At 45.4% G+C, this 20771-nt stretch overlaps 2 protein-coding genes across 2 annotated transcripts in view; one reads left to right on the top strand and one right to left on the bottom strand.

The window, feature by feature from the left end:
- Positions 1–410: 410 nt before the first annotated feature.
- On the top strand, positions 411–12608 carry LOC106575492 (phospholipid phosphatase-related protein type 3). Its single transcript, XM_082963505.1, has 11 exons — positions 411–852; positions 1450–1556; positions 1692–1877; positions 1981–2107; positions 5066–5261; positions 5403–5460; positions 5648–5821; positions 6023–6235; positions 8695–8921; positions 9009–9468; positions 10202–12608. The coding sequence occupies exons 2-11, from the start codon at positions 1473–1475 to the stop codon at positions 10970–10972; spliced, it is 2496 nt and encodes an 831-aa protein (XP_082819631.1). The 5' UTR covers positions 411–852; positions 1450–1472; the 3' UTR covers positions 10973–12608.
- Positions 12609–16497: 3889 nt separating this feature from the next.
- Positions 16498–20771, bottom strand: part of LOC106575482 (glutamate receptor ionotropic, NMDA 3B) — a 23654-nt gene continuing 19380 nt past the window's right edge. The window contains exons 13-16 of the mRNA XM_045698982.2: positions 19499–19663; positions 18787–18854; positions 17824–18065; positions 16498–17429 (exon numbers count right to left, since the gene is read on the bottom strand). Of these exons, the coding sequence (XP_045554938.2) occupies positions 16498–17429; positions 17824–18065; positions 18787–18854; positions 19499–19663 (1407 nt within the window). The remainder of the gene's footprint in view (positions 17430–17823; positions 18066–18786; positions 18855–19498; positions 19664–20771) is intronic.

The following is a 20771-nucleotide window of genomic DNA, read 5'->3' as shown; positions in this document are numbered from 1 at the left end:
CACCGCAGCAGCAGTCACAGGCACGTGGTCAGAACCCAACCCATCCCCACCCTACTGGGCTAGGTCTACCCAAAATAAAACGAACAAAATACGAAAAGAGGAAGAGGAAGAGAGATGGGGGGGTTAAGCATCTTTTGGCCTAAAATGAATAGGCTTTACATTTAAAATAGAATGTTCTAAAAGGGGAATATATTCGAAGAAACACAGAATCAGACACACATGCTTTAACTCATGCACGCGCATACCCAAACACACACCAAAATCCATCGCTTTGTTTTGCCCAGCTTTATGGTGGTGGTGGTGGACTACCATTAGGAATTTGGAGCGGTGAGAGGAGGGGCGTTTGTGTGTGTGAAGGAGCAGTCGGTCTCCTCCCCTCGTCTCCCCCCGCCCTCTCGCGCCCCCCATGCCTTTGTGTGCGCGAGGCTCTCTGTGAGCTGCGGTTCTTCAAGTGAGATATCGGTTCGTTTCTCAGCGCTGTTTGAGTTTGTGTGGGCTGTTCGAACATAGCGTGGCTGACTGGGACTGGGGTGAACCGGTAGAAGGCACGTCAAACCTCGAAGTTTATTCACACACGCGCGATCAGAAGGGAAAATAACGGAGAAATATTGAATATAGGACTTTTCCCTTTTCGTCTTACCCATATATAATTCTCTCGTCCTCTCTATCGTGGAGAATCTGACCAACCTAAACAACCTGATGTGTGCATGTGTGTTTTGGGGGCGTAAAACAACTGGCAGCGCGTGAAGATGGATTAACGTTTGAACGGAAAACTGGAGCAGCACGCTAGACCTCGGCGAGGGGGGAGGGCAAGACGGGCCTCTGCTAACACACACAACCCGCGGGACAGAGGTAATTTAGCGCTCTGTGTGTGTGTGTGTGTGTGTGTGGGGGGGGGGGGGGGGGGGGGAGAGGCAAGGCAGGGTGAGTCTGACACTAGTGTCTGAGAGAATCAATGTTTATAAATCAGGACATGTTTTTTTTCTCTCTCTCTCTCGCTCTCTGAGTTCAGGACCATGCAGCGGACAGCGCCATAGTTACAGTAGAATAACTCCGGGCTAAAGGAGTGAGCTGTGTGTGTCAACTCCCTGCTTCTTTCTCTCTGAGTTACTGTAACTATGGCACTGTCCTGTGTCCACTCCATTGTCCTGAATTTAGAGAACGCGTTAGAGAGAGAGAAGTGTGAAACGGATAGCACACCATTGAGGCTTGCGTGTGTGTGTGTTCTGATGTTCCGTTCAACACAACATATGTGCATTCAGCTATTTACTATTAGCTTCGGGTTGCTTCAAAGAACCAGTCCGAGACCAAGCAGATGTTTGCCCATGTGGAAGTAGTAGCAGAATATGACTTAACAAGCTGATACTGTGCAACAACGCCTCTGTAATGTATGCCACCTGGAACGCCACCAGTGTGATGACTAACCCCTCCCCTTCTGTCTGTTCCTAGACTCTGATTGGACCAACACCAGGATGATGTCGTCACCAAAAGCCAAGACCAAGAAGAAACCTCCCAAAGACAGCATGACACTTCTACCATGCTTCTACTTCATTGAGGTGTGTGTACTGCATTTAATGTATACCACTCACTATGGCTGTTAGTTAGACAATATCTCCCTCTTACCTCTCTCCCTTTCTCTCTTCCTTTCTCTCTCTCTCTCCCTTGCCCGCCTTCTCTTTCTTTCTGTCTAGCTCCCCATCGTCCTCTCCTCCCTTGTCTCTCTCTACTTCATGGAGTTGACAGACCTGTTGTCCCCAGCGACCCCTGGGTTCCATTGTTATGACCGTGACCTGTCGTTGCCCTACTTGGAGACAGGAGACGAACTGATCCCTCTGCTGATGTTACTGAGCCTGGCCTTCGCAGGACCGGCTGCCTCGGTTAGTACACACACACACACACACACCGTCAGAACCTACAATCTATAGACTCTGATCAATGAACAGCCTATCAGGGTGCATGACTAATTGTGTGTGTGAATAGATCATGCTGGGTGAAGGGCTGGTGTATTGTTACCAGTCCAGAGTCAAACAGAGTAAAACTGAAGGATCCATCATTGCTGGAGGGTGTAACTTCAACTCTTTCCTACGGAGGACTGTTCGCTTTGTTGGTACGTACCTGTTATTTACGCTTGAATCCTCAAGGGGGAATGAACAGGTGCACACTTCATGTAGTAATGCTATCCCAGGGAGAGAATCTAATTCATGTAGTAATGCTATCCCAGGTAGAGAATCTACTTCATGTAGTAATGCTATCCCAGGGAGAGAATCTACTTCATGTAGTAATGCTATCCCAGGGAGAGAATCTACTTCATGTAGTAATGCTATCCCAGGGAGAGAATCTACTTCATGTAGTAATGCTATCCCAGGTAGAGAATCTACTTCATGTAGTAATGCTATCCCAGGGAGAGAATCTACTTCATGTAGTAATGCTATCCCAGGGAGAGAATCTAATTCATGTAGTAATGCTATCCCAGGGAAAGAATCTACTTCAGAGAGTAATGATAGTCTAGGGAGAGAATCTACTTCAGAGAGTAATGTTAGCCTAGGGAGAGAATCTACTTCAGAGAGTAATGATAGTCTAGGGAGAGAATCTACTTCATGTAATAATGCTATCCCAGGGAGAGAATCTACTTCAGAGAGTAATGCTATCCCAGGGAGAGAATCTACCTTCAGAGAGTAATGCTAGCCTAGGGAGAGAATCTACTTCATGTAGTAATGCTATCCCAGGGAAAGAATCTACTTCAGAGAGTAATGATAGTCTAGGGAGAGAATCTACTTCAGAGAGTAATGCTAGTCTAGGGAGAGAATCTACTTCAGAGAGTAATGATAGTCTAGGGAGAGAATCTACTTCAGAGAGTAATGATAGTCTAGGGAGAGAATCTACTTCAGAGAGTAATGATAGTCTAGGGAGAGAATCTACTTCAGAGAGTAATGCTAGTCTAGGGAGAGAATCTACTTCAGAGAGTAATGATAGCCTAGGGAGAGAATCTACTTCAGAGAGTAATGTTAGCCTAGGGAGAGAATCTACTTCATGTCGTAATGCTAGCCTAGGGAGAGAATCTACTTCATGTAGTAATGCTATCCCAGGGAGAGAATCTACTTCAGAGAGTAATGATAGTCTAGGGAGAGAATCTACTTCAGAGAGTAATGATAGTCTAGGGAGAGAATCTACTTCATGTCGTAATGCTAGCCTAGGGAGAGAATCTACTTTAGAGAGTAATGTTAGCCTAGGGAGAGAATCTACTTCATGTCGTAATGCTAGCCTAGGATGAGAATCTACTTCATGTAATAATGCTATCTATCCCAGGGAGAGAATCTACTTCAGAGAGTAATGATAGCCTAGGGAGAGAATCTACTTCAGAGAGTAATGTTAGCCTAGGGAGAGAATCTACTTCATGTAGTAATGCTAGCCTAGGGAGAGAAGCTACTTCATGTAGTAATGCTAGTCTAGGGAGAGAATCTACTTTAGAGAGTAATGCTAGTCTAGGGAGAGAATCTACTTCATGTAGTAATGCTAGTCTAGGGAGAGAATCTACTTTAGAGAGTAATGCTAGTCTAGGGAGAGAATCTACTTTAGAGAGTAATGCTAGCCTAGGGAGAGAATCTACTTTAGAGAGTAATGCTAGTCTAGGGAGAGAATCTACTTTAGAGAGTAATGCTAGCCTAGGGAGAGAATCTACTTTAGAGAGTAATGCTAGTCTAGGGAGAGAATCTACTTTAGAGAGTAATGCTAGTCTAGGGAGAGAATCTACTTCATGTAGTAATGCTAGTCTAGGGAGAGAATCTACTTTAGAGAGTAATGCTAGCCTAGGGAGAGAATCTACTTCATGTAGTAATGCTAGTCTAGGGAGAGAATCTACTTTAGAGAGTAATGCTAGCCTAGGGAGAGAATCTACTTCATGTAGTAATGCTAGTCTAGGGAGAGAATCTACTTTAGAGAGTAATGCTAGTCTAGGGAGAGAATCTACTTTAGAGAGTAATGCTAGTCTAGGGAGAGAATCTACTTTAGAGAGTAATGCTAGCCTGTGACGGATGTCAAAAGGAGCGGACCAAAGTGCACATTTGATTAAATCCGTGAAACTTTGCAAATACATAAATAACTGAATTGAGAAAACAACAAACCGTGACGCAGAGAGAAGCAAACACTACTCAAAATATTATAACACACAAAACCCAGGAAGAAAAAACCCTACTTAAATATGATCTCCAATTAGAGACAACGAGGACCAGCTGCCTCCAATTGGAGATCAACCCAAAAAAAACCAACATAGAAATAGAAAACTAGAACTAAGAGAGTAATGCTATCCTAGGGAGAGAATCTACTTCAGGCCTGTTCCAGTTAAGAACAGGGGAGAGAGAGATGTAGAGGGAATGAGAACAGGGGAGAGGGAGATGTTGAGGGAATGAGAACAAGGGAGAGAGGGATGTAGAGGGAATGAGAACAAGGGAGAGAGGGATGTAGAGGGAATGAGAACAAGGGAGAGAGGGATGTAGAGGGAATGAGAACAGGGGAGAGAGGGATGTAGAGGGAATGAGAACAAGGGAGAGAGGGATGTAGAGGGAATGAGAACAGGGAGAGAGGGATGTAGAGGGAATGAGGACAGGGGAGAGAGGGATGTAGAGGGAATGAGGACAGGGGAGAGAGGGATGTAGAGGGAATGAGGACAGGGGAGAGAGGGATGTAGAGGGAATGAGAACAGGGGAGAGGGAGATGTAGAGGGAATGAGGACAGGGGAGAGAGAGATGTAGAGGGAATGAGAACAGGGGAGAGAGGGATGTAGAGGGAATGAGAACAGGGGAGAGAGGGATTTAGAGGGAATGAGAACAGGGGAGAACAGGGGAAAGAGAGATGAATAGGGAATGAGGACAGACGAGACGCCTTCAGATAATTCTTACCTGGTGCATGCTCCTTCCTCCTCCTCGCTCTCTTCCTCCATCCCTTCTCCCTGTCTCTCCCTCTCTCTCTCCTTGCATCCCTTCTCCCTGCCCCCCCTCTCTCTCTTCCTTCCATCCTTTCTCCCTGTCTCCCCCTCTCTCCTCCTCCATCCCTTGTCCTTCTCCCCCAGGTGTTCATGTGTTTGGTCTCCTGGCAACAGCCCTAATGACGGACATCATCCAATTGGCTACTGGTTATCCCACCCCTTTCTTCCTGACTGTCTGTCAGCCCAATTACACGCTGCCTGGGATATCATGTGACCAGAACAACTACATCACACAGGACATCTGCTCTGGGAAAGATCTGTATGCCATCCTGTCAGCCAGGTAACTAACTAACACACACACACACACACACACCCTTTTGTGTTCTCCAGCTTCAATAAAACCTCCACATTTCTTTCTCTCTCTCTGCATCACGTCTCCCTCTCTCTCCCTGATTCTTACTCTCCCTCTCCTTCTCTTCAGGAAAACATTTCCGTCCCAGCATGCAACGCTCTCTGGCTTCGCGGCTGTCTACATCTCTGTAAGCACTGACAGCTACTAACTTGTCTGTCTGCCTGCCTGTCTGTCTGACTTTATGAAGATGCATTTGAAGTTAAAATTGGAAACATTGCCATCCGCAATAGTTCTAACTTTGTATGTGTGTGTGTGTGTGTGTGTGTGTGTGTGTGTGTGTGTGTGTGTGTGTGTGTGGGGGGGGGGGGGGGGAGATGTATTTGAACAGTGTGATCAGCAGTAGTACTAAACTGGTGAAGCCGGTGCTGGTGTTTGGATACTGTCTGGCTGCAGGCATAGCCGGACTGACTCAGATCACACAGCACCGTTGCCATCCCAGAGATGTCTATGTTGGCTATGCCATAGGAGCTGGCATAGGAGTCTACCTGGTGAGTGTGTGTGTGGGGGGGGGGCTGAGAAAGAGACAGAGAGAGAGATGGGAATTAATAATCTTTTAAGAGTTCTCAGGGGGAGAATTTCACAGTTATTTTTTTTTTGAAATCCTGTCTCAACAAATTTCACGCTTCTATCCCTCTCTCTATCGCTATCTCCACCTCTCTCCTTCACCTCCCTCCCTACCCTCCCTCTAGTCTCTGTATGCAGTAGGTAACTTCAGGTCATCCGAGGAGGACTGCCTCCCCCAGCCTGTCCGGAGGGCTGCCTCTCCCCCCCCGCAGCAGAGGGAGGTGGTGGTGAGGGGACGAGCCCAGAGAGGTCATGTTTCTCAGCACGGCTCTCTGTACCGCAGCAAGACACCCAGACCCTCAGACAGCAGGGAGGAACTGGGGACTGGACGCTGCAAGGTAAGAGATGAAGGGAGAGAGGTTGTGTATTAGTGGTTAGTATTAGTAGTTAGCCATGCTATGTTGTTCTGTAGGTTCATAGGGAGAAGGCCAGCGTAGCGTCTCTGAAGAGGGCCAGTAGTAGTAATGTTGCTGTTATGTGGCAGACTGCAATAGCATCGAATACTCCCCGCGATATGCAACTGTCCAGGGAAGTCAGGAACCAATACACACAGTCAGTCAGGAAAGCAAAGGCTAGCTTTTTCAAACAGAAATTTGCATCCTGTAGCTCTAACTCCAACAAGTTTTGGGACACTGTAAAGTCCATGGAGAACAAGAGCACCTCCTCCCAGCTGCCCACTGCACTGAGGCTAGGCGACACGGTCACCACCGATAAATCTATGATAATCGAAAATTTCAATAAGCATTTCTCTACGCCTGGCCATGCTTTCCTCCTGGCTACCCCAACCCCGGCCAACAGCTCCGCACCCCCCGCAGCTACTTGCCCGGGCCTCCCCAGCTTCTCCTTCACCCAAATCCAGATTGCAGATGTTCTGAAAGAGCTGCAAAACCTGGACCCGTACAAATCAGCTGGGCTAGACAATCTGGACCCTCGCTTTCTAAAATTATCCGCCGCCATTGTTGCAACCCCTATTACCAGTCTGTTCAACCTCTCTTTCATTTCGTCCGAGATCCCTAAAGATTGGGAAGCTGCCGCAGTCATCCCCCTCTTCAAAGGGGGTGACACTCTAGACCCAAACTGTTATAGACCTATATCCATCCTGCCCTGCCTTTCTAAAGTCTTTGAAAGCCAAGTTAATAAACAGATCACTGACCATTTCGAATCCTACTGTACCTTCTCCGCTGTGCAATCCGTTTTCCGAGCTGGTCACGGGTGCACCTCAGCCACGCTCAAGGTCCTAAACGATATCATAACCGCCATCGATAAAAGACAGTACTGTGCAGCCGTCTTCATCGACCTGGCCAAGGCTTTCAACTCTGTCAATCACCGTATTCTTATTGGCAGACTCAATAGCCTTGGTTTCTCAAATGACTGCCTCGCCTGGTTCACCAACTACTTCGCAGATAGAGTTCAGTGTGTAAAATCGGAGGGCCTGATGTCCGGACCTCTGGCAGTCTCTATGGGGGTACCACACATTTCTCTGTATATATCAACGATGTCGCTCTTGCTGCGGCTGATTCCCTGATCCACCTCTATGCAGACAACACCATTCTGTATACATCTGGCCCTTCTTTGGACACAGTGTTAACTAACCTCCAAATGAGCTTCAATACCATACAACACTCCTTCCATGGCCTCCAACTGCTCTTAAACGCTAGCAAAACAAAATGCATGCTTTTCAATCGTTCGCTGCCCGCACCCGAATAGCATCACTACTCTGGACGGTTCTGACCTAGAATACGTGGACAACTACAAATACCTAGGTGTCTGGCTAGACTGTAAACTCTCCTTCCAGACTCATATCAAACATCTCCAATCCAAAATCAAATCTAGAATCGGCTTTCTATTTCGCAACAAAGCCTCCTTCACTCACGCCGCCAAACTTACCCTCGTAAAACTGACTATCCTACCGATCCTCGACTTCGGCGATGTCATTTACAAAATAGCTTCCAATACTCTACTCAGCAAATTGGATGCAGTCTATCACAGTGCCATCTGTTTTGTTACCAAAGCGCCTTATACCACCCACCAATGCGACCTGTATGCTCTCGTTGGCTGGCCCTCGCTACATATTTGTCGCCAGACCCACTGGCTCCAGGTCATCTATAAGTCTATGCTAGGTAAAGCTCTGCATTATCTCAGCTCACTGGTCATGATAACACCGACCCATAGCACGCGCTCCAGCAGGTATATGTCACTGGTCATCCCCAAAGCCAACACTTCCCTAGGCCGCCTTTCCTTCCAGTTCTCTGCTGCCAATGACTGGAACGAAATGCAAAAAATCGCTGAAGCTGGAGACCTACATTTCCCTCACTAACTTTAAACATCAGCTATCTGAGCAGCTAACCGATCGCTGAAGCTGTACATAGCCCATCTGTAAATAGTCCATCCAATCTACCTACCTCATCCCCATATTATTTTTATTTACTTTGCTGCTCTTTTGCACACCAGTATCACTACTTACACACCATCATCTGCTCATCATCATCTGCTCATCTATCACTCCAGTGTTAATCTGCTAAATTGTAATTACTTTGCTACTATGGCCTATTTATTGCCATACCTCCTCATGCCATTTGCACACACTGTATATAGACTTTCTTTTTTCTATTGTGTTGACTGTACGCTTGTTTATTCCATGTAACTCTGTGTTGTTGTTTCTGTCGCACTGCTTTGCTTTATCTTTGCTTTATCTTGGCCAGGTCGCAGTTGTAAATGAGAACTTGTTCTCAACTAGCCTACCTGGTTAAATAAAGGTGAAATAAAAAATAAAATAAATGATGTTATTATTCTGTAGGTGCGGAGGGAGAAGGCCAGCGTAGCATCTCTGAAGAGGGCCAGTGCTGACGTAGAGCTCCTGGCACCCCGCGGCCCCATGGGAAAGGAGACCATGGTAACATTCAGCAATACCTTGCCCCGCGTCGCCAACGGCAGCAGCAGCACCTCGCCCCCCGGAGACGACCCCTCCAACCAGCGTCACATGACCTTCCACCTGTCCTTCGACCCCCGCAGGTCACAACCAAGGTACGTTTGTGACTAGTGTGTGTTGTAGGTGTGTGTCATACCACCCTGGTATTAATCGTCAAGTCAAACTTATGTGTGATCTGTCAGGCTGCGACCACCGCTGGTGCAGGAGTGGAGACAGCAGCGCTCTACGGAGAGACAGAGCGAGGAGGAGGGAGAGACGGACAGATCTGGTGGAGGAGAGGGAGGAGCAGGAGGAGGGGGTGAGGCAGGGGAGACAGGGGTGATGAATCCTCCCTCCCTCTATCCGACGGTACAGTCGGCCAATAGAGCCGTTGCCACGGCTACCCCAGCGCCAGCCCCACTAGCGCATATCCCTAAGGAGGGGATTAGACACCCCCCTACTGTCTCCCCTCTACCTCCTACGGTCTCCCCTTTGCCTCCTTCTGTCTCCTCTCTACCTCCCCCCGTCTCCCCTAAGAGCGCGGTGACTCGTGCCAAGTTGATGTCACTTAACCAGGGAGGGGAACGAGCCAGGGAGGGGCCTATCCCTGTGACGACTCCGCGTGTGCCCACCCAGCCGCCCAATCAGCCGCGAGTGGCGCAGGTGAGCTGAATATCAAATCTGAGTTAGCTAAAATGAACTGTTGATTTACATTCTAACTAGCTGAAGTAACTAGCTAAATGAACTGTTGATTTACATTCTAACTAGCTGAAGTAACTAGCTAAATGAACTGTTGATTTACATTTTAACTAGCTGAAGTAACTAGCTAAATGAACTGTTGATTTACATTTTAACTAGCTGAAGTAACTAGCTAAAATGAACTGTTGATTTACATTCTAACTAGCTGAAGTAACTAGCTAAATGAACTGTTGATTTACATTCTAACTAGCTGAAGTAACTAGCTAAATGAACTGTTGATTTACATTTTAACTAGCTGAAGTAACTAGCTAAATGAACTGTTGATTTACATTTTAACTAGCTGAAGTAACTAGCTAAATGAATTGTTGATTTACATTCTAACTAGCTGAAGTAACTAGCTAAATGAACTGTTGATTTACATTCTAACTAGCTGAAGTAACTAGCTAAATGAACTGTTGATTTACATTTTAACTAGCTGAAGTAACTAGCTAAATGAACTGTTGATTTACATTTTAACTAGCTGAAGTAACTAGCTAAAATGAACTGTTGATTTACATTTTAACTAGCTGAAGTAACTAGCTAAATGAACTGTTGATTTACATTCTAACTAGCTGAAGTAACTAGCTAAATGAACTGTTGATTTACATTCTAACTAGCTGAAGTAACTAGCTAACTGTCTCCTCTGTTCATCCTATAGGTCATTGCCATGTCCAAGCAGCATGGACCAATCAGCTCCTCTGCCAAGGGCTCTGACTCCACCTCTTCCTGTGGGGGAGGGTCTTCAACAGGAAGCTCTGAGTCTCCGTACTACCGGGTCCCCTCCGACCGCGACAGCCACACCGGGAGCGTTACCGGGAGTATTGTCACCATAGATGCTCACGCCCCTCATCACCCTGTGGTCAGGGTATCTAGCAGTGTCGGTACCGGGAGTAACGGGACCCTGGGGGCCAGAGTAACAGCTGCCGGTAACGGGACCCCCTGGGAGCGGAGGAACACCACCAGCGGGAGCCTGGGGAGCGTCGGTGAGCACGGCCAGAGGGGGGCGCTGCAGCGCCAGGAGAAAGTCACCGCACCGGAATATCGGGAATACCGGACACTTCCTGTGAAATCAAACTCTATCTGCTCCTCCTCTCCCAGCGAGACAGATTCCACCACCCTGCCTCCTCCTCCTCACCCCATCCCCTCTCCACTCCCTCCCTTCTCTTCCTCCCCCCTGCCTCCCCCTCCTCAACCCATCTCCTCCCACCTCCCTCCCCCTTCTCCCCCCTCCTACTCCCCCCTACCTCCCCCTCCTCCCCCCTTCTACTCCCCCCTCCCTCCCCCTCCTCATCCAGATCTGCTGTTGGACAGCTACTCTCCCCCCCTCCCCCGCTCTATGACCCTCCCCCGCCGGCCCACTGTCTCAGCCCACAGCCGCGCTGATCAAGAAGTCTATTACAAGACCATGCAGACGGAGAGGAGATTATAACGCGACATAGAGGCGTTATAATAGACAGTAACACTACTAAAAACAGACTATGAGGTTAGAAGAGAACATAGGGGACCTTACAGAGTGAGAGGTTATAAGACGACATAGACAGTAGTACCACTACATAACCATACAGTCAGGGGACGTTATTAAATGTAACACATTTTGGGGAGCCCTAACAGTAAGGGGACGTTATTAAATGTGACACCGTTTGGGGAGACCTAACAGTCAGGAGAACTACTACATGACTTAAATGAGTGAGAGGAGGTTATGAGACGACTTAGGAATTAAAATGTAATATAATGGAGGTTATAACTTGGCATAGAGGATTGACAATAATCAAGAACACTACTTCAATACTGAGAAAGGGTCCAGATGGAAACAGACAAATAGCTGTTCTACAAGACACTGCAGAGTAGGAGAAGGACATGAGATGACTTAAAGGAGTTAAGATGCGACATAACTACAAGACACTGCAGAGTAAGACTTGGGAGGACTGTTAAGTCAGGGTCTAACAGTAGTGGAGGTTATAACGTGACATAGAACACTGCTAAGTCAGGGTCTAACAGTGGAGGTGGAGCGTGTCTGAGCGAAGGTCTTCAGGAGCATGGAGACTGGATCACTGAAGACAACAGAAACTATAGCATCTCTAGTAGTTGGTTTACCACCGACTACTATCTGACTAGAATACAGCTATACTGACTATACTGTATATAGGATCTCTCTCAGGTTTCCATTCCACTGACTTACTGTAGAGACGAAGAAGAGGGTAAAAGGAGGATGGAAAGTGAACATCTTGGAGAGGATTACTACAGTAAACAAAGAGGGGGAGACAAAGGCTGGAGGGGACAATTGGCTTAACAATGTGAACAGATACACACACACACACACACACACACACACATAGCTGCGGGAAGTAGTTTGGTGGTGGGGGTCTGCGCTACAGACTGTTAATACAGTGCTCTACTTTTAGGATAATTACATTTTTGGATTTTAGATTTGATTTTTAATTCAGATTTTTTCAGGGGGTGCTGTAGCACCCCTACTGCCCGTGGCTACACACACCACACACACACACACACACACACACACACACACACACACACACACACACACACACACACACACACACACCAACCACCTCCAATTGTATAAAATTACATGCAATAATATCAATTCTTTTTAAGGTAATTTTTTGCTAATCAAACCCCCACTGACAATACAATAAGATACATGTTGACTAAAGACTGTAGACTTGTGGGTGTGGTCTGTGTGCATCGGTTGCCTAGTAGCAGAACGACTTTTTGTTCTGTAGTGGATATCCTCTTTTGATAATAGAACTGTTGAATACTGGTGTTAGTCTGCATGTGTGTGTATGTGTGTGAGAGTGTGTCTGTCTTGCATGTGTGTTTATGTGTGTGAATGAGTGTATTCTACTTCATTGTGTTTCTATGAACTTGTATAATGGCTTCTAAGAAACAGAAATGCTGCATTTTCCAGAGATGTCCTTTATTTACCTTTTTGTTTTTATTACCAATGTAAATACTAATATTATATTACTGTCCTTTTTCATGGGCTACTGTTTTTTTAAACTTGTGTTTCCAGCTAATGGTTATAAACTCCTTGACTAAGGAAACGTCTATTTGTAAATTCATTGAAGTTTGTGTGACTGACCGGCATTGGTGGTTTATGTATCTCAAGACTGTGTTAGCCCACTGAGCAGAAGCATAGACATTAGGTTAGAGGAGTCTTTAGTTGTCAAGAATACAGCTGTTATCCCTGGAGTAGTGAAAATAATCCTCTATTGATACACACACACACACACACACACACACACACACACACACACACACACACACACACACACACACGCACAAGGATGTGGGTTGTTATCAGATATCTTTAATGAATTCTACTATTGGTTAGTCCCTGCTAACCCCTTGTAAAATCTATACTCCTAATACAGAGACAGGGAGATGAGAAAGAGAAGGGAGGGGTAAAGAGAGAGGAGAGAAGGGTAGAGGGAGAAGAGAGAGAGCGAGGGAAGGAGGAGAGAGAGTTAGTCCCCCCTCCCACTGAGGGCTGAGTCAGTCCTGGTTGACTATCCCTAGGGCCCTCACCATCTGGCCTCTACACACACACACGCACACACACACACACACACACACACACACACACACACACACACACACACACACACACACACACACACACACACACACACACACACTCCATCACAGACATCTCAACACTCTGCAGCAGTGTGTGTGTGTAGAACTGTCCGGAGGACTGAGGTGGCCTTCATATGAGGAGTGATTCAACAGAACACAAAGGCCTCCGCTCTGTCTGTCTCATTCCGTTCTCTGTCTCAAATCCTTCTCTCTGTCTCTCCATATCTCTCTTTACTGTCTGTCCATATATCTTACTCTCTTCTGTCTGTCCATATCTCTTACTGTCTCTACTGTCTGTCCATATCTCCTACTGTCTCTACTGTCGTCCATATCTCTTTCTCTCTGTCTGTCCATTTCACTTTCTCTCTCTCTCTCTGTCCATATCTCTTTCTCTCTCTCTGTCTGTCCATATAACTTTCTCTCTGTCTATATCTCTTTCTCTCTCTACTGTCTGTCCATATCCCTTTCTCTCTACTGTCTGTCCATATCTCTCTCTACTGTGTCCATATGTCTCTCTACTGTGTCCATATGTCTCTCTACTGTGTCCATATCTCTCTCTACTGTCTGTCCATCTCTCTCTCTACTGTGTCCATATCTCTCTCTACTGTCTGTCCATATCTCTCTCTACTGTGTCCATATGTCTCTCTACTGTGTCCATATCTCTCTCTACTGTCTGTCCATATCTCTCTCTACTGTGTCCATATGTCTCTCTACTGTGTCCATATCTCTCTCTACTGTCTGTCCATATCTCTCTCTACTGTGTCCATATGTCTCTCTACTGTGTCCATATCTCTCTCTACTGTCTGTCCATCTCTCTCTCTACTGTGTCCATATCTCTCTCTACTGTGTCCATATCTCTCTCTACTGTCTGTCCATATCTCCCTCTACTGTGTCCATATCTCTCTACTGTGTCCATATCTCTTACTGTCTCTACTGTCTGTCCATATCTCTCTCTCTACTGTGTCCATATCTCTCTACTGTGTCCATATCGCTTTCCCTCTCTACTGTCTGTCCATATCTCTCTCTACTGTGTCCATATCTCTCTTTACTGTGTCCATATCTCTCTCTACTGTCCGTCCACAATATCTCTCCTTACTCTGTCCATATCTCTTACTGTCTCTACTGTCTGTCCATATCTCTCTCTACTGTATCCATATCTCTCTACTGTGTCCATATCTCTTTCTGTCTCTACTGTCTGTCTATATCTCTCTCTACTGTCTGTCTATATCTCTCTCTACTGTGTCCATATCTCTTACTGTCTCTACTGTCTGTCCATATCTGTCTCTACTGTCTGTCCATATGTCTCTACTGTGTCCATATCTCTCTCTACTGTGTCCATATCTCTCTCTACTGTCTGTCCATATCTCTCTCCACTGTGTCCATATCTCTCTCCACTGTGTCCATATTGCTTTCTCTCTCTACTGTCTGTCCATATCTCTCTCTACTGTGTCCATATCTCTTACTGTCTCTACTGTCTGTCCATATCTCTCTCTCTACTGTGTCCATATCTCTCTCTACTGTCTGTCCATATCTCTTTCTCTCTCTACTGTCTGTACATATCTCGTACTGTCTCACTACTCACAGAGATATGAAGGGACGGAGATGGAGAGAGAGATAAAGAGAGAACAACAAACAGTGATGCAGAAAGATATATTTTAGGATGCGTGGGTTAATGTGTGTGTGTGTTCTAACATGCGTGACTAAGACTAAAATATCCTGCAGGCTTCACACAGACCAGGGTCACTGGGAATGGGGACCGTGTGTGTGTATATATTCCCCTATCTCTGCTCCGTATGCCTGAGTAAATATGTAAATATGTCAGATGTATAACATCCATACATTTAGATACAACTGTTGTCTGACCTCATTTTGTTCACTGTGACACAAGCACACACACTTGTACAGATGAAATCAATCTGAGCTTTGATTCATACGAGTGAGGTGCAGCAGTGTTCTAATTGCACGTTAGGATGATGTAATCAGAGCGTGTGATTTTGGGTGGATTAACGATGAGAGGTTTCTCTCTTAATTTCACAGCGAATTACTGTGTCTGTGTGTGTGCTCACCTTTATGTGTGAGTGTGTGTATGTGTTGGGGGGGGGGGGCATCTCTGTGTTGCTAAATATCACAGAATTGAGGGAAAGGCATAGAATTACAATTGTTACTACTATGATAGTGAAATATTACAATATTTTCCTTCTCATCCATGAAAGAATGTTTCAGTTGCTTAGTTGAATAGGTTGTGTGTGTGTGTGTGTGTGTGTGTGTGTGTGTGTGTGTGTGAGAGATCCAGGCACCACCTTGTGGTATAGACTGTCATTACAGTCTGTGGTAATTCGTCCCATTAAAACCAGTATATAAATGTTTAATTTAAAAATATGGAAATGATATACAACAACATGATACGAGTCCCAATAATATGCTGATACAATTCTGTTGTGTGTGAGAATGAGACGTATAGCTGTTGTTATAGGCAGCATTATGGTACACCGAACACGACCCATCCACAGCAGAACAACATATCTACAACACTCCTCAGTCCTCGACAGGTAACCTAGCAACCTGCATCTCTTGTAGAACACCTGCTATAGGCTCAAATACAACCCCCATTTCTCTTTCCACGTCCACCTTTTTCGTTCACTTCCAGGTTCGACTATTGTTACTGTATAGTTACATTTGACACCACCATGACATTCAACATACAAATTCCATGAAAGTAAATTCAATTCAACTGCATAGTATCAAACCAACTCAAGGTCCTTATAGAGGATCAGTCAGGACAATGTGGACACGTGTAGTTTGCCCTCTGGGATAGCCGATTCTTACCCGGTTGGGTGCAGATAGCACTTGATTGAACATTTAGGAGCCACATGTGTACCTTGAATGACCCACTGAGAACTGACTACATACCTGGGGTGTATACATTAGTAACATTAGTCACAACCCATTGCAACGGAAACTGTTCACTCCAAACAAAAAACTTTCTGCAACGAAAACGAGACATTCTATTAGACAAATTCAGGTAGGTCCCTTCCCGTTTTGTTCTGTTTGGTTCCTAGTGAATACAACCCGGGGGTAACAGATGAAGAGAGAGAGGTATTAGTAGTTAGAAACAAAAAGGAAACACACCTAGTGGAGACAAACAGTAGATGGGTAAAGTTCTGATCAGACATTTGTTTTAACAGACAGCAGCCGTTGACATCAGAGGACCAGGGCTACATCTCTGTCATTGTTTTTTAAAACTGTCAGATTTTTTTACTTCATCCGCTGCCTTGTAAATCATTTGGACCTGTTAGATTATTTTCCAGCCCCCCGATTGGTCTTTTGTGTTCTAATAAATAACCAATCAAACGACTAACACAAGCTCTTCTGGGTGTCCATGGGGGCGGGACGTTCTCTAACCAGATTCCCAGTGCCGGCGCTGGATTGGCTAGCTCTCAATCTGTCCAGACTAGCCCCTGTCCGTGTTTGGACAGTTCTCCCCCTTTCCTGGTCTTTCACTGCACCTGACTGCCTGGCTCTTCCTCTCTCCAGGCTGGTGGAGTTACGTGATTGGACAGTTCTTTCTCCCTGCAGTGTATTGACAGCACGTGATTGGTTGGTTGTCTCTCTGTCCAGGCTGGTGGAGGTTTTTGATTGGATCTCTATCCTCCTCTGTAGGATGTTCAGAGCTTCTGATTGGCTGTTCCTCCCTGTCTGCAGAAAGTTGGAGGCATGTGATTGGCTACTCCCATTTCTGTCCAGGCTTTTTGATTGGTCGTCTCGGTCTCTCTCAGTTTTTGATTGGTGTAACAGTCTGTCCCTATCTGTGTCCTGTCTGGCTGTTTGTCTCACAGTGGAATGGTCCCTGCCTGTCCTGTCTCTGTCTCTGTTTCTGTCCAGGCTGCAACAGAGGTTTGATCTGCCACTCCTTCCTTTCTCCTGGTTGAGCCCCTCTCTCTCTTCCTTGTTTTTATCTTTCTCTGCGTTGGTTCTCACTCTCTCCAGGCATTGTGACTGGCCAACCATGTCTTTCTCCAGTTTGACAGCAGTAGCTGTGCTCTGGTTCATTTTATGGTTCTCCAGGCAGGTCTGTATCTCGGCCCTCCTGGCCACGGCGTCTCTCAGCTGGGCTGTGAACGTCTCGATTCTCCCCTGGACCTCCTGGAGCTCTCCCTCCCACAGGAAGGCCTGGCCGCCTGGGTTCCCCAGAGGAGGCAGGGCCAGGCCGGGGGAGGCCAAGGCCGATGCTGGGCCACCGTTAGCATGCAGGCTAACCTGAGGAGGAGATAAACCACCCAGACACCCTGGAACAGACAGGGGAAGACGGAAACTTTGTGTGACCTTTTCTCTGAACCTCATTGAAGGGAATGTGATTTGTGGATTCAAATAAAGCATTTAAAGTGTGTGTGGTTTGGTTTTACTATCCTTGTGGGGCACAGAAGTTCTAGTAAAGGATAGTGAAACAAGGAAAATTCTGGGGACATTTCGCAGATCCCCACAAGGAAAACGTGTATTTAGGCTTAGTGGTCAGGTTTAGGGTTAGAACTAGGGTTAAGAAATAGGGTTAGTTTTAGTTTTAGGGTTAGGTGTTAAGGTTAAGGATTAGGGGTTAGGGAAAATAGGATTTTGATTGGGAATAAATGTTTTGGTCCCCACAAGGACGGTAAAACAAATGTGTGTGTTAGAGTGAGTGTGTACCTCCCAGGCCGTGTCGCCCCACCATGCCAGGCCGTCCCCGGAACGAGGCGGTGTGTGTGTGTAGACGGTAGCTGTGTAGGCTCTCCAGATCAAAGTGGACCCTCTTGTTCTCCTTGATGTCCCGGGCAGGAGAGGAGGGCTGAGGAGGAGGGGGGGCAGGCAGGGGGGAAGACAGGGGAGGAGGAGGGCGAGGCTGCCGGTGTCTGTGGAGGCTGCAGCTGTCAGAGACACAAGGGGAGGGACTGGGGGGAGAGAGAGGGGGAGAGAGAGAGAGGGGAGAGTGAGAGAGAGAGAAAGAGAGGTAATATTGACAATATTGATAACCTATACTGTAATAAAGATAGTATTGATAAACTATACTCTAATATAGATAGTATTGATAACCAATACTGTAATATAGATAGCATTGATAACCTATAGCGTAATATAGATATTATTGATAACCTCTACTGTAATATATACAGTATTGATAACCTATACTGTAATAAAAATAGTATTGATAACCTGTACTGTAGTATAGATTAGAATTGATAGCCTATACTGTAATATGGATAGAATTGATAACCTATACTGTAATATAGATAGTATCGATAACCTATACTGTAGTATAGATAGTATTGATAACACCTACTGTAATATAGATAGTATTGATAGCCTATACTGTAATATAGACAGCATTGATAACCTATAATGTAATATAGATATTATTGATAACCTATACTGTAATATAGATATGATTGATAACCTATACTATAGTATAGATAGTATTGAAAACCTATTCTCTAATATAGATAGTATTGATAGCTTATACTGTAATATAGACAGTATTGATAACCTATACTCTAATGTAAGACAGTATTGATAACCTATACTCTAATGTAGACAGTATTGATAACCTATACTCTAACATAGACATTATTGATAACCTATACTCTAATATAGTATTGATCAGTGTTTCTCTACTTGTGGTCCAGGCCAATCAACTCTTTCCCTACGTCCTCGTAAGGGGTGTTCAGGGCTCGATGGATCTTCTGTCAACAGATAGATGATACAACACAGATGAGAGAACATTCACTCAATAAAGATCACCTTGATAACATCACATTGTTAAGATCACAGTAGTAAGATCACCTTGTTAAGATCACAGTGGTAAGATCACCTTGTTAAGATCACAGTGGTAAGATCACCTTGTTAAGATCACAGTGGTAAGATCACCTTGTTAAGATCACAGTGGTAAGATCACAATGGTAAGATCACAGGGGTAAGATCACCTTGATAAGATCACAGTGGTAAGATCACAATGGTAAGATCACAGGGGTAAGATCACCTTGATAAGATCACCTTGATAAGATCACCTTGATAAGATCCCCTTGTTAAGATCACAGTGGTAAGATCACCTTGATAAGATCACCTTGATAAGATCACCTTTTTAAGATCACAGTGGTAAGATCACAGTGGTAAGATCACCTTGATAAGATCACCTTGATAAGATCACCTTTTTAAGATCACAGTGGTAAGATCACATTGATAAGATCACCTTGATAAGATCACCTTGATAAGATGTTTTTAAAAGTGTGAAATTCTAATTATCTTAGATAGTATTAACAGCTTGGTGGCTTGCTATAGATCTAGTTCATGAGTGTGTGTGTGTGTGTGTGTGTGTGTACCTACGTACCTGGCTGGTATGCAACCAGTAGGTGAGTGTGTGGGACCGTCGTAGCCGGGGCAGGGCTAGGTGATAGAAGGTGTGTTCAGCTGCCAAGGTAAAGATGGCTCCAACCACCCCCACACACAACATCACAAACAGGCCTGAGAAATGATCTATCCCCATCGACAAATTCTGGGAGAGAGAGAGAGAGAGTCAGAAAGAGGGAGTGATAGAGGGCAAGTGAGGGTGTGAGAGAGAGCGAGAGAGACAGAAAGAGGGAGAGAGATATATATAGCGAGAGAGAGGGTGAGAGAGAGGGAGAGTGAGAGGGAGAGAGAGATATATAGCGCAAGAGAGGGTTAGAGAGAGGGAGAGAGAGGGAGAGAGAGGGAAAGAGAGTATTTATTATTAGGTTCCGTGGTTAGCTGCTGCTGATACAGTGGCTACTCTTCCTGGGGTCCAAACAGGAAACACAACACAACAAATGCATATTATACATAAATATACATACATATCACTACATTTACAATACAATTTGTCCATTCAGCAGACGCTCCCATCCAGAGAGAGACACAGCTAGTGCATTCATCTTAAGATAGCCAAGCGAGACAACCACATATAACAGTCATAACCCAACCACGCATCATATACATAATAAAATGCAAAATACAATACAAAATGCATTAAATGGTCCATGTGTCTCTTCACAGTCCCCATTTTGCCGTAAGGTATGAGGTTGACTGTGGTTCCAACAGTGGCCACTGGATGGCAGTGTGAACCAATAGTTCCACTTTCTCCGTCAGCTGACATCATCACATCACTGGCTCTGAGTAAAACTCGAGCCAGTTGCTTCCACCTATCAGTGATGACCTTAAAGGGGAAATCTGCAGTTGCTACATCAATTTTGGACATAAATGAATGATATGTGTCCATTGATTCTTGAAGAGTATAACTTACTAATGCCTCATGAGCTTAGTTCAACTGTCGTACCCCATCAAAACACTATTTATTTTACCGTTATTTTACCAGGTAAGTTGACTGAGAACACATTCTCATTTACAGCAACGACCTGGGGAATAGTTACAGGGGAGAGGAGGGGGATGAATGAGCCATTTGTAAGCTGGGGATGATTAGGTGACTGTTTTGGTATGAGGGCCAGATTGGGAATTTAGGTTTCACACCCCTACTCTTACAATAAGTGCCATGGGATCTTTAGTGACTACAGAGAGTCAGGACACCCATTTAACATTCCATCCGAAAGAAAGCAACCTACACAGGGCAATGTCCCCAATCACTGCCC

Source organism: Salmo salar, chromosome 17, assembly GCF_965601325.2.
Source record: "Salmo salar chromosome 17, fSalSal1, whole genome shotgun sequence".
NCBI lineage: Eukaryota > Metazoa > Chordata > Actinopteri > Salmoniformes > Salmonidae > Salmo > Salmo salar.
This window is presented reverse-complemented; position numbering and strand designations above follow the sequence as displayed.

Excerpts from the sequence above, each read along its gene's own strand:
- LOC106575492 (XM_082963505.1), top strand. The coding sequence starts at position 1,473 with ATGATGTCGTCACCAAAAGCCAAGACCAAGAAGAAACCTCCCAAAGAC. Across the intron at positions 5,262-5,402 it reads TATGCCATCCTGTCAGCCAG|GAAAACATTTCCGTCCCAGC; the intron begins GTAACTAACTAA and ends CCTTCTCTTCAG. Across the intron at positions 6,236-8,694 it reads TGGGGACTGGACGCTGCAAG|GTGCGGAGGGAGAAGGCCAG; the intron begins GTAAGAGATGAA and ends ATTATTCTGTAG.